Source organism: Elephas maximus, chromosome 1 (genome assembly GCF_024166365.1).
Source record: "Elephas maximus indicus isolate mEleMax1 chromosome 1, mEleMax1 primary haplotype, whole genome shotgun sequence".
NCBI lineage: Eukaryota > Metazoa > Chordata > Mammalia > Proboscidea > Elephantidae > Elephas > Elephas maximus.
Window position 1 is genome coordinate 178,139,919 of NC_064819.1, and position 14,390 is coordinate 178,154,308.

Sequence of the window (14,390 nt, forward strand, 5' to 3'; positions counted from 1 at the left end):
ATACCATTTGTAATAGCCCCTAAAAAATTAAAATACTTGGGAGTAAACCTAACCAGGGATGTAAAAGACCTATACAAAGAAAACTACAAAACACTACTTCAAGAAACCAAAAGAGATCTACATAAATGGAAAAACATACCACACTCATGGATAGGTAGACTCAACATTATGAAAAAGACAATTCTACTCAAAGTGATTTACAAATACAGTGCAATACCAATCCAAATACCAACGACATTTTTTAAAGAGGTGGAAAAACTTATCATTAGCTTTGCATAGAAAGGGAAGAAGCCCTGGATAAGTAAAGCACTATTTAAGAAGAAGGATAAAGTAGAACTCACAGTACCTGACCTCAGAACCTACTATATAGCTATGGTAGTCGAAACAGCCTGGTACTGGTATAACGACAGATACATTGACCAATGGAACAGAATTGAGAACCTAGATGTAAATCCATCCACCTATGGTCACCTGATCTTCGACAAGGGCCCAAAGTCCATCAAATGGGGAAAAGACAGTCTTTTTAACAAATGTTCCTGGCAAAACTGGATGTCCATCTGCAAAAAAATGAAACAGGACCCATACCTCACACCATGTACAAAAACTAACTCAAAATGGATCAAAGAACTAAATATAAAGCCAAAAACTATGATGTACGTAGAAGAAAAATAGGATCAACGCTAGAGGCCCTCATACACAGCATTAACAGGCTACAAACCACAACCAACCACACACAAGCTCCAGAGGATAAACTAGATAACTGGGATCTTCTAAAAATTAAACACGCCCATCAAAAGGTTTCACCAAAAGAGTAAAAAGAGAACCTACAGACTGGGGAAAAATTTTTGGCTATTACAAATCAAAGGTCTAATCTCTAAAATCTGCAAGAAAATCCAACAACTCTATAACAAAAATACAAATAATCCAATTAAAAAATGGGCAAAGGAAATGAACAGACACTTCATCAAAGAAAACATTCAAGTGGCCAACAGACACATGAGGAAATGTTCAAAATCTGTAGCCATTAGAGAAATGCATATCAGAACCACAATGAGATACCATCTCACTCTGGCATTACCGGCACGAATCAATAAAACAGAAAATAACAAATGTTGGAGAGGCTGTGGGGAGATTGGAACTCTTATGCGCTGCTGGTGGGAATGGAAAATGGTACAACCATTTTGGAAAATAATAAGGCGCTTCCTTAGAAAGCTAGAAATAAAAGTACCATATGATCCAGCAATTGCACTGTGAAGAATATATCCTAGAGAAATGAGTCGTCACACGAATAGACACATGCACTCCCATGTTCGTTACAGCATTGTTCACAATAGCAAAAAGATGGAAACAACCTAGGTGCCCACCAACAGATGAGTGGATAAACTGTGGTATGTACACACAATGGAGTATTATAAAACGATGAACTACTATGAATTGTGAAGCATCTCCTAACATGGATGAATCTAGAGTATATTACGCTGAGTGAAATAAGTCAATCACAAAAGGACAAATGTTGTGAGACCACTACTGTAAAAACTCATGAAAAGGTTTACACACAAAAAGAAACGGTCTTTGATGGTTACGAGGGAAGGGAGGGGTGGAAAAACAATAGAGAATAGATGAGTGGAAACTTTGGTGAAAGGTAAGACAGTACGCAATACTGGGGAAGCCAGCACAACCTGTACAAGGCAAGGTCGTGGAAGCTCCATAGACACATCCAAACTCCCTGAGGGACCGAATTGCTGGCCTGAGAGCGGCGGGGAACATGGTCTCAGGGAGCATCTAGCTCAATTAGCATAACATAGTTTATAAAGAATATGTTATACATTCTACTTTGGTGAGTAGCATCTGTGGTCTTAAAAGCCTGTGAGTGGCCATCTAGGATGCTCCACTGGTCTCACCCCTTTGGGAGCAAGGAAGAATGAAGAATACTAAAGATACAAGGGAAAGATTAATCCAAAGGACTAATGGACCACATCTACCATAGCCTTCACCAGACCGAGTCCAGTAAAACTAGACGTTGGCCAGCTGCCACCACTGACTGCTCTGACAGGGATCACAATAGAGGGTCCCGGACAGCTGCAGAAAAATATAGAACAAAATTCTAACTCAAAAGGAAAGACCAGACTTGCTGGCCTGACAGAGACTGGAGAAACCCTGAGAGTATGGCCCCCAGACACCCTTTCAGCTCAGTAATGAGGTCACTTCTGAAGTTCACCCTTCGGCCAAAGATTAAACAGGCCCATGGACCAAAACAAGACTAAAAGGGTGCACCAGCCCTGGGGCAGGGAGTGGAAGGCAGGAGAGAACAGAAAATGTAGTAATAGGGAACCTAGTGTTGAGAAGGGAGAGTGTTGACATGTTGTGGGGTTGTTAACCAATGTCGTAGAACAATGTACTATCTGTTTGATGAGAAACTAGTTTGTCCTGTAAACCTTCATCTAAAGTACGATAAAATAAATTGAAAAAAAAAAAATTGCCAGATACGCAAAGATGGAGAAAAATGTTCCTCACAATAAGAGAAAAATCAGTAAAAAACAAACAAACAAACAAAACAAAGGCACAAATAAAAGAATTAGTAGACAAGGACTCTTATAAATCTACACCATATGTTCAAGAAGGAAGTCTACACCACGTGTTCAAGAAGGCAGAAGGAAGCATGAGCAGGTTAAGGAGAGACAAAGTTATTTCTAAATAAGAATACAGTGTGTAAGATGAAGAATATACTAGATAAAATTAAGAGCAGATTAGACATTGCAAAAGAAAGAATTAGTGAACTTCAAGACATAGTAATAGAGACTATTATTACTACTAAACTATCAAAAAAAATTACTTGAAGAAATAATGACTGAAAAATATCTAAATGTGATAAAAAATGACGCACCCACAGATTCGTGGAGCTCAATGAAATCTAGGTACAAGGAATAGGAAGAAAACTATATCAAGTACATCATTATCGAATTGATTAAAATTGGTGATAAAGAGAGTATCTTAAATTAGCCAGAGAGAAAACAAAAACTACACACAGAAGAACAAAGATAAGAACAACAGCAGACTTCTTGTTGGAAACAAAGCATACCAGAAAACAGAGCAAAATCTTTAAAGCACTGAAAGGAGGAAAAAAAAAAACCTGTCAACTTAAAATTCTATACCCAGTGAAAATTTTGTTCAATATTGAAAGTGAAATGAAGACATTTTCAGACAGAAAAGCTGGATGAACTAATCACCAGTAGACCAACCAACTAACCAAACTGATCCTTTCGAGTTGATAGCAACTCCCAGTGACCAGCACTGTTAAATGAAGGCCTTCAAGCAGAAGGAAAATGATGTTGGATGGAAATCTGGATTTATTCACGGGAATATGTTGATGTTAGGGGCCATCAAGTTGGTTCCAACTCATAGCAACCCTGTGTACAACAGGATGAAACATTACCAGGTCCTGCGCCATTCTTACAATCATTGCTATGTTTGAACCCATTGTTGCAGCCACTGTGTCAATTGATCTCATTGAGGATCTTCTTTTTTGCTGACTCTCTACCAGACATGATGTCCTTCTCCAGGGACTTGTTCTTCCTGATAACACGTCCAAAGTACGTGAGATGAAGTCTCACCATCATTGCTTCCAAGGAGTGATGTACTTCTTCCAAAACTGTTTGTTCTTCTGGCAGCCTGTGGTGTATTCAATATTCTTCACCAGCACCGTCACTGAAATGCATCAATTTTTGTTTAGTCTTCCATATTCATTGTGCAGCTTTTGCATGCATATGAGGCGATTGAAAATACAATTGCTTGGTTCAGGCACACCTTAGTCCCCAAAGTACACCTTTGCTTTTTAACCCTTTAAAAAGGTCTTTTACAGCAGATTTGCCCAATGCAGTATGTCATTTGATTTTTGACTGCTGCTTCCATGGATGTTGATTATGGAACCAAGTAAAATGAAATTTTTGACAACTTCAATTTTTTCTTCATTTATCATGCTGTTGCTTATTGGTCCAGTTGTGAGGATTTTTGTTTTCTTTTATGTTGAGGTGTAAGTACATCAAGACCTCTTCGCTTTCAGCAAGCAAGGTTGTGTCATATTCATATTGCAGGCTGTTAATTAGTCTTCTTCCAATCCTGATGCCAAGTTCTTTTCATATAGTCCAGCATCTTGGATTATTTGCTTAGCATGAGGATTGAATAAGTATGGTGAAAGGATACAACTTTTCCTGATTTTAAACCATGCCATATTCCCTCGTTCTGTTTGAACAACTGCCTCCTGGTCTATATATAGGTTCCAGATGAACACAATTAAGTGTTCTGGAATTTGCGTTCTTTGCAGTGTTATCCATAGTTTGTTATGATCCGCAGAGTAAAATGCCTTTTTACAGTCAATAAAACATACGTAAATGTAGTTCTGGTATTTTCTGTTTTCAGCCAAGATCCATCTAACATCAGCAATGCTATGCCTCATTCCATGTCCTCTTCTGAAACCAGCTTCAATTTCTGACACTTGTCAATGTACTGCTGCAACCATTTTTGAATTATCTTCAGCAAAATTTTACTTGGGTGTAACAGTAATGATACCGTTAGACAGTTCTCCCATTCTGTTGGATCACCTTTCTTTGGAATGGGCACAAATACATATCTCTTCCAGTTGGTTGGCTTCCAGATTTCTTGGCATACACAGGTGAGTGCTTCCAGCATTGCATCTATTTGTTGAAACCTTTCAGTTGGTATTTCCTCAATTCCTGGAACTTTGTTTTTCGCCAATGCCTTCAGTGCAGTTTGGACTTCTTCCTTCAGTACCATTGATTCTTGATCATATGCTACCTCCTGAAATGGTTGAGCATCAACCAGCTCTCTTTGGTACAGTGAGTCTCTGTATTTCTTCCGTCTTTGTTTAATGCTCCCTGCTTCATTCAATTTTTTGCCCATAGAATTGTTCCCTATTGCAACTTGAGGCTTCAATTTTTTTCTTCAGTTCATTAGCTTAAGAAATGCCAAATGCCAATTCCATTTTGGTTTTTTAACTCCAGGTCTTCGCACATTTCATTATAATAATTTGTCTTCTCAAGCTGCCCTTTGAAATCTTCTGTTCAGGCCTTTTACCATTTCTTCCTTTCGCTTTAGCTACTGTATGTCCAAGAACAAGTTTCAGAATCTCTTCTGGCTTCCATTTTGGTCTTTTCTTTCTTGTCTTTTAAAGAATTTTTTCTTTATGTGTGATGTCCTTAATGTTTCCCTACGACTTGTCTGGTCTTTGGTCATTAGTGTTCAGTGCATCAAATCTATTCTTGAGTTGGTCTCTAAATTCAGATGGGATATACTGAAGGTCCTACTTTGGCTCTCGTAGACTTGTTTTAATTTTTTTCAGCTTCAACTTGAACTTGCACATGAGCAGTTGATGGCCTGTTCTGTGGCAGGACTAATGATGTTGAGCTTCTCCATCCTCTCTTTCCACAGATACAGTCAATTTGATTCCTGTATATTCCATCCTGTGATGCCCATGTGTATAGTTGCTGCTTATGTTGTTGCGAAAAAGGTATTTCCAATGACTAAATCACTGGTCTTGAAAAATTCTGTCATACTATCTTTGGCGTCATTTCTATCACCAAGGTCTTATTTTCCAACTACTGATCCTTCTTTTTTGTTTCCAACTTTTGGATTCCAATCACCAGTAATTATCAGTGCATCTTGTTTGCATGTTTGATCAATTTCAGACTGCAGAAGTTGGTAAAAATCTTCAATTCTTCACCTTTGGCATTAGTGGTTGTTGGCATAAATTTGAATAAAAATTGTATTAACTGGTCTTCCTTGCAGGTTTGTGCATATTATCCTACCTCTGATGGCATTGTTTTTCAGGATAGATGTTGAAATGTTCTTTTGACAATGAATGCGATGCTCCTTCTCTTCAATTTGCCATTCCTAGATAGTAGACCATTTGCTTGCCTGATAAAAAAGGGCCAATGCCAATCCACTTCAGCTCATTAATGCCTAAAATGTCAGTCGTCAAGTGTTCCATTTCATTTTTGACAACTTTCAATTTTCTTTGCTTTATACTTTGTGCATTCCACATTCCAATTATCAGTGAATGTTTTCAGCTTGGTTTCTTTTCATTTTGAGTTATGCCACACCAGCAAATGCAGGTCCCGAAAGCTTTACTCCATCCCTGTCATTAAGGTCAGCTCAACTTTGAGGATGCAGCAGTTCCCTAATTGTTATTTTGGGTGCCTTCCTATCTGAGTGGCTCATTTTTCCAGCACTATATCAGACGATGTTCTGCAGCTATCCACATGGTGGCCCTGCTATTATTTGAAGTACTGGTGGCATAGCTTCCAGCATCAGAGCAACACCCACGCCAATATGGTACCACAGACTGACAGATGAGTGGTGGCAAGGGAATATAGGCACTGGAAATGATAAATATGTGGGTAAATATAAAAGACTTCTTTTTTTTTTTAAACTCTTAAAAAGATTACTCACTGCATAAAACACAACTAATAGTAACATATCGTGAGGCTTATAACATATGTAGAAGTAAAATGGATGACAACAAAACCAAAAGTTGGGAGAGGGAAAATGGAAAGTACTCTTGTATGGTTCTTCTAACATGTGAAGTGGTACAATGTTATTTGGAAATAGATCATTGAAAGTTAAAGGCGTATACTATAATCCCTAAACAAACCAAAACAAAGATGTATAGCAATAAGCCAGTAAATGAGACTAGGTAGGTCATAAAACATATTCAGTTGATCCAGAAAAACAGAATAAGTGGGAAAGGGAACAAAAACTGGTAGCAAAAATAGAATACAAATAGCAAAATGATAGAGTTAAATCCATCTACATCACATGAAATATAAGTGGTCTAAATACTGTAATTGAAAGGCAGAGATCATTGGACTGAATAAAAAGGAATGACAACTATATAGTGTTTACAAAAAACTCACTATGAATATTAATATCATAGGTTAAAAGTAAAAGGGTAGGAAAAGATTTCTAACACTAACACTAATCAATGAAAAATGGCTGTATACATTTCAAACAGTAGATTTCATAGCATAGACTGTATCTTCAGCACTTAATACATGCCTGGTTCATGGTGAATTCTTAGCAAATATTTGTTGAATGAATGAATGAATGAATTCTAATAATCTGCTTTCTTAGAATATGACTATTCAAACATCACTCCTTTTTTGCATCTCATGAATCAAAACCTGATAATTGAAAAATCATTATTCTTGGCTTATTAGAATTAAGAGTACTTAGAGTTTTCATCATCTTTTTATTTACCATTTATACTTTGCCTGTTTATCTATTGCTTGCGAAGATCTGTTGGTAAGTCAAGTTCATTTCACCTTCTGATGTATTACGGTACCAAAAAACCAATCCAAACCCATTGCCGTCAAGTCGATTTTGACTCATAGTGACCCTATAGGACAGAGTAGAGCTGCCCCATAGGGTTTCCAAGGAGTGGCTGGTGGATTCAAATTGCTGACATTTTGGTTAACAGCTTAGTTCTTAACCACTGTGCCACCAGCGGAAAATTTCATCATTAAGGGTACGGTTGTATTTTTTTTCTTCACTGTATCACATATACTAAAAAAGAAAAAGAAAAAAAGGAACTTGGCACTATTTGTACCAAAGGGACTAATTTAAAATAGTGATAAAGTATAGGAATTTAAGAATATTTCCCCTGCAAGTATTTTGCTTTGTACTTTTTAATGTTTGTCAGTAGCTCTAAAGTAAAATCAATGTCTCAATGCTCTGATTTAAACAATTGTACAATAAGATGAGTAATGGTGCATTAGCTAACAATGGCCGGCAATTATTTCAGTATGTCTGACTATGACACATTCTGTTAAATGGTTTCTTTAGGCTAAAATTGTCATCAACTTGTTCATAGATAGTATTCTAATAAGGAAAAAGATGGTAGAGATTAGACTTTGTATAACATCAATGTGATTCTTATGTAAAATGTCAATTTTCTAAAACATAAATCATATGAAAGCAGAAGGAATGAAGGTAAGCCTGGAATGAGGAAATCGGATGTAAAGTGAGAAGAATCTCAAATGAGATTTTGTTCAGAAATGACTAGCCTGTAAGTTGATAGTGTTGTTAGGGGCTGTCAGGTCGCGTTTTTGACTCAGTGACCAATTTGACAGAGTAGAACTTCCCTACAGGGTTTACTGGGCTGTAATCTTTATGGGAGAAGGTCACCAGGTCTTTCTTCTCCAGAGCACTGGGTGGGTTTGGACTCCCAACCTTTAGGTTAGCAGGCAAAGGCTTAACCATTTTGCCACAAGTGCTCTTTAGGCCTGTGATAGATAAAATTAATTCATTTATAAATTACACTAATATTTATTTAATATTAAGAGACAATAAAGAAGCCAGTGGCGACAAGAATAAAACCCTCAAGTAAACTTAAAAAAAAAAAACCAGTTGCCGTTGAGTCAACTCCCAACTTTTAGCCAAATTTCAGCTTATCGCTGGAGCTATGGATTGAGACATTTGCTTCCTTAGCAGGTAGGAAACTATGTGAAAGAATCTTCTGAGGTCATAATTTCTGGGTGTCACTGGAACATTTGGCCATCATTCCTTTGGCAATTCCAGCCTTCTATGGAGGGTCAGTAGAAGCAGTTGATTTATTCACCTCTACAGGAATCAGACTGGGCCTATTTTGGTAAGTCTAAGTATCCTTGGTTAATTTAGTTGAAACCTATTGCCTATATAGATAGTTACACTAAATCATAATTTTTACTATGGTTTTAGTAAATTGTCATTAAGCATAACTACCACCAATAAATAGTTATTAGGCATAGACTACTGTACCATGCATATGAAACAGGTATAAGATATTTTTCCTGTCCTTTGTGGGCTAATAGTTGAAACATGCAAATTTGTTCAAGATATAGTTATTAAGCACCCACTCCGCGCCAGGCACCCTTCTATGTATTAGAGATTCGGTGGTGACAAAGACAGACATGGAATGGGGAGGAAGAAACAAATATTAAAAAAAACATTCTACAAATAATTTGAGCAGTGAGTCTCAACAGGGGGCTATTTTGCCCCTCGGGGGACATTTGGGAATGTCTGGAGACATTTTTAACAGTTGTGACTTAGGATGTGTGTAGTACTGGCATCTACTGGGTAGAGACCATGGATACTGTTAAACATGCTACCAAATGCACAGGACATCCTATCCCCTCCCTAACAATGAGTTATCAGTTCCAAATGCCAGTATTGCTGAGGTTGAGAAACCCTAAGTTAAAGCGATAATTGTTACAAAGCAGAAATAAAAAGTGCTCTGAAAATTTAGATAATGGGGCTATGGAAAGCTTCTCAGAGAAAGTGAAATGTAAATTCAGACTTAATGTATTACTTGACTCTAAGCAAGGGAAAGGTGTGAGCAATGTATAAGGGGGGTGGTTCAAGAATATATATATTCACACAAACATACAAATATGTAATACACGTACATACACATAAAAAAAAATTCATTGCCATCAAGTCGATTCCAACTCCGTACCCTATAGGAAAAAGTAGAACTGTCCCATGGGGTTTCCAAGGCTGTAATCTTAATGGAAGCAGACTGTCACATCTTCCTCCTGAGGAGCGGCTGGTAGGTTCGAATCTCAGACTTTAACCACTGTGCCACCAAGGCTCCATCTCTCTCTCTCTCTCTCTCTCTATCATCTCTCTCTCTCTCTCTCTCTCTCTCTATCTATCATCTATCTATCTAATCTATATGTACACACATAAAAACCCCAGATACACATATATATTTACTAATAGTAGCATCTGCTGAGTATAGTTAACATTTATTAAACACCGTGTGTTAGGTGCTACACTTTACGTATATTATTTTATTTAATCCTCGCTGTTAACCTAGAAGTAGATACTATTATTCCAAATTTACTGTTGAGAAACTTGAAGTACCTTGCCTGAGATCACATAGATAGGAAGGGCCAGAATCAGGATTTGAACTCAGGTCAGTGCAATTCTCCCAAGGCCCCTCTCTTAACTATTAACCTATAAATGCCATAGAGAGATGGTGGGGTGATTGAATGAGTGCTAGGAATAGAAGGATTATCTGAAGACTTCATGGTGAACAGATGTGGAACTCCAACTGTACTTCACTACCTGGAATTTGTTGTAAGACTTAAAATTGTATGTAAAATTGTGTAATATAGAATGGGGAGGAAGAAATTGTGTAATATAGTAAGTTTACTTTTACAGCAAGTTTATACTTTCATATCTATTTTCTAGTAAGTATATACTTTAATATCTATTTTAAAATGTTATTTTCAGTACATTTCTATATGCCTGTAACAAAGATAGTAACATTAAAATTTACAAAGCAGTATTTGAAGACAATGTCCCGCCACCTTTTTAATTGTCTAATCTAGGTCTTCAGTGAATTATGCCTTTTTGGTTTGGGACTCAGACAAGGAGGTTTCCAGTAGAAGGAGGAGATTCTCCGATTGGGCTGGAACATGGGCTAAGCGCCAGTGCTGCCTGTAATGGGAAAGAGACTTCACCAACCAGGTAAAGCCATCTTATGGTACTATTGAGAAAATATGTAATGACTGTTATCAATACAAGCTTTAGCTGACGTTCAGTATTGGCAAGGAAAAAATACAGGAATTCAAAACATTGCTATTATTAAATTAGTATTAACAGAGACCAACCAAGTTTTCTTAGCAGAGTCTGTATTTTGCACCTCTGTAAGTCTTGACGATAGACCAAGTCTCTGTTCTTTATAAATTTAAAATAAATTTTTTATGATAAAATATATATAATACACTATTGGCCATTTTAACCATTTTTTAAGTGTACTATTCAATGACATTAATTACCTTCACAATGTTGTGCAGCCTTCACCACTATCTACTTCCAAAACTTTTCCATCATCCCAAAAAGAAGCCCTTTACCCATTGAGCAATAACTCCCCATCCTCACCTCCCTCCAGTCCCTGGTAACCTCTAATCTACTTTCTGTCTCTACGGATTCGCCTATTCTAGGTATTTCATATAAGTGGAATCATACAATATTTGTCCTTTGGGGTCTGACTTATTTAAATTAGCATAATATTTTTAAGGTTCGTCCATGTCATAGCATGTATCAGAACTTCATTTCTCTTGATGGCTGAATAATTTTTCAATGTATGTATATACCACGTTTTGTTTATCTATTCATCTCTTGATGAGCACTTGTATTGTTTCTACTTTTTGGGTATTGTGAATAATGCTGCTATGAACATTGGTGTACAAGTGTCTGTCTGAGTCCCTGCTTTAAAAAAAAGTATTTATACCTAGGAGTGGAACTGCTAGATCGTATAGTAATTCTATATTTAACATTTTGAGGAGCCACCAGCTGTTCTCTACAGTGGCTGTATCATCAACAGATGTAAAGTTTTAGCTAGATTGTTTGGTGATAGTTTAAAGATTAGCTAAGATTCAATTAAATAGGCATACCTTGATACATAAGGCTGTAAGTATGAAAAAGACTCAGTCTCTGATCTCAGACTTAGTATCACTTCAGCTTTGTTTGAGTTGACTTTAGCAAAAAGAGAAATATAGACTATGAAGATTATATGAAATTAAACAATTTTTGCAAAATTTGAAAATAGTCTGTAATAAATAGGATTTATTCCACTTTTCATATAAAAAAATTGAATACCGCATTGCTAGATTTCTCATTGCTTGGAAATTTTTGGAACACAGATTTAAACTTAATTAGATAGATTCTTTAAACAATCAGTTATTTAAGGATGGAGTAGGCTACTTTGGGAAGTAGTGAACTCCTTGTTTTAGAAATGTTTAAGGTTGGATAATTATTTGGTGGAAATGTTGGAAAAGAAATTCAAGCATCAGATGTGTTTTTGGGCTAGATATCATTCAAGGGTCCTTTCAAATCTTAGATTCTTTCAACTTTTGAATAAAAACAAACAAACAAAAAAAACCCATTGCCATCAAGCCGATTCTGACTCATAGTGACCCCATAGGACAGAGTAGAACTGCCCCATAGGGTTTCCAAGGACCTTTTGAATAGTATATGGAATATTATGTTCAGTTTTATGTATTTCTACAAATATTCTAGTTTTTTAATCACTGAACTGAAGTGATGCTAAGGTGCATTTATGCATGAATTGTCATAGTACTATCAAACTATGCATTTTTTCTCTCTCTTTTTTTGCCCTTTAGCAATTATTGCACACTTTCAAAATGAGCCTATGGAAGGGTACCTTTGTATTTATTAATTCCCTGTGATTAAATGTATGGCAATAGCTACAATCTCTTTGCAACATAAGTCTAAAACGCCTACTTCATCAGTGCTGCTGTTATAATTACTTTTTGACATTCAAAGATTTCAAAATGATTTTAAATAGCCAAATATGCAGTCAAACTTTAGCACTCTGAAATAAATATCTAATTAAATGTCATTTGCTCTTTTATTTAGGCAGCTCCGAAGATGCCCTGGAAGTCATTGCTTGACAATAACTGATGTTCCCATCACTGTTTATGCAACAATGCGAAAGCCAGCTGCACAAAGCAGCAAGGAAATGCATCCTAAATAGCATCATTAAGTCCTTTGTAGAGGGTCGACTAGGTCAAGGGTAATGGGCCAGTATCATCTGGTAAACAAATAAAGGTGGTGGCATCTTTGGACAATGACAACGGTTGAAATATTTACTTTTAGTAGGAAAGATAGCATTGTAGTCAGTAAAACATGCATAATGATAAGTCATCAGTCATGTTTGATAGATAAGACAGAATAATATTTCATAATTAGAAAGTGCCTTTGAGATCATCTGGCCTATAGGAATCATTAATATCAATAATTCAAGGTGAAACTTAATCCACCATGGTTATCAGTCAGGTGGGGTCTCTTCTAAATGCTTACTGTGTTTTAGACTGGTTTCCTTTGTTTATATTTGTGCTGCTACTTGTCTGAATCCTTCCATCTGAAATACACCAAGATAGTTTCTGGCTTGATATCCTTTGTTACTAACCTGCCCAGAAATAATTATATTGGGTGAGAAATGGAGCCCTAGTTCTCAGTACCGTGGTTAATCTGCAAAGCAGCATTTAAACTGCTTGGGTATGGGAGCTCAGGTTATTGGTTACATTTATTTAATGAGTTCAAGGCTATGATTCTAACCCTTAATGCCCTAGGAAAAACAATGTTTCATTATTTGCACTCCAGGTTTCAGCCAGTCATCTTGAAATTGTCAACAATGGGTATTGAGAAACCTCAGATGGATCTTTTTATTTGCTTAGAGTTGGGATCATTTTTGAGGTCTAGGTTAGCTCTCTATTCTCATTTTCTTCTTAAAATAGTTCCCAGGAACTCAGCCTACTTTTTTCTCCTCTCCTTAGCTGCCACCTCCATCCCATAAAATTGTCTTTGCCAAAAGGCTGACTCTAGAGTCAGGTAAAGTTCTTGTAGTTCCTTGTCTTTCTGTAATGATATACATATGAGCCTTTTTACATGAAATATTTATTAGCTAATAACTACATGGACATAGATGCATGATGACAAAAATAACAAATGTAAAGAAATCAGAAAGATTCCATACCTTAGTAGAAAATATAAACTAGAACTAGACAAAAGGCTAAGGTTAATTTAACAAATCTTAAAAAAAGAAGGCTTGAGAGAATTAAAGTAGTCCCTAAGTAACTTAATTGCCTGAAAAATAAATATGTAATACTCCTTAAAAAATACATCCAGACAGGAAATTGCCCAAGACTTTGAAAAGAATCAACAGAAAAGAGTGGTAAAAAATTTCTTAGAGATCGTACAAGGCTGGGAACAGTTTGTATTTCAACCAGTCAAAGTGAAAAGATCTTTTAATACATGAAGCATTGAGTAGCATCCTCAGCAAGATATTGGCTCACGGGGCGTGGGGAAGGAGGAATGGGAATAGCCTTAGATTGAGGACTTCTATGGATGTTCCCCAGCAAGCTTAAAAGCAAGACTTGAAAGGATCAAACTGATTCCAAGTAATGTAGCTACATCCAAGGGAGAAAAAAAACCCCTCAAAATTTAAAGAACTACAATAAAATTGAGCATCAAAAGTGTAAAATTCACAATTAACAACATCTAATAAAATATGCAAAGCAGAAGGAAAATAAAATCTATACTCAGGAGAATCCTTAGTCAGTAGAAACATATCCAGGAAGAACAGATGACAATATTAACAGACAAGCTACTCTAAATAAATGTTAAGAATTAGATGAACACATGATCATGAGGAGAGAAAAGCATAAAGAAGACCCAGATTGAATTTATAGAGATGAAAAACACTGTCTGAAAAAAAAAAAGAAAAAAGAATGGGATTAGAAGCAGATTAGACACTAGAGAAGAAAAGATTAATGAGTTTGAAGACAGCAATAAAAACTATCCAA

At 36.4% G+C, this 14,390-nt stretch overlaps 1 protein-coding gene across 2 annotated transcripts in view; it reads left to right on the forward strand.

Annotated features, from left to right (window-relative positions):
• The window catches only part of FAM229B (family with sequence similarity 229 member B), a 15,309-nt gene extending 2,601 nt beyond the window's left edge, over positions 1-12,708 (forward strand). Inside the window, exons 2-4 of one of the 2 annotated variants that reach the window (XM_049899230.1) lie at positions 8,506-8,662; positions 10,389-10,527; positions 12,442-12,708. In XM_049899230.1, the coding sequence (XP_049755187.1) occupies positions 10,403-10,527; positions 12,442-12,559 (243 nt within the window). In that variant the 5' untranslated portion in view covers positions 8,506-8,662; positions 10,389-10,402 and the 3' untranslated portion in view covers positions 12,560-12,708. The remainder of the gene's footprint in view (positions 1-8,505; positions 8,663-10,388; positions 10,528-12,441) is intronic. The other variant, XM_049899231.1, reaches the window with a different exon arrangement.
• The last annotated feature ends 1,682 nt before the right edge of the window (positions 12,709-14,390 follow it).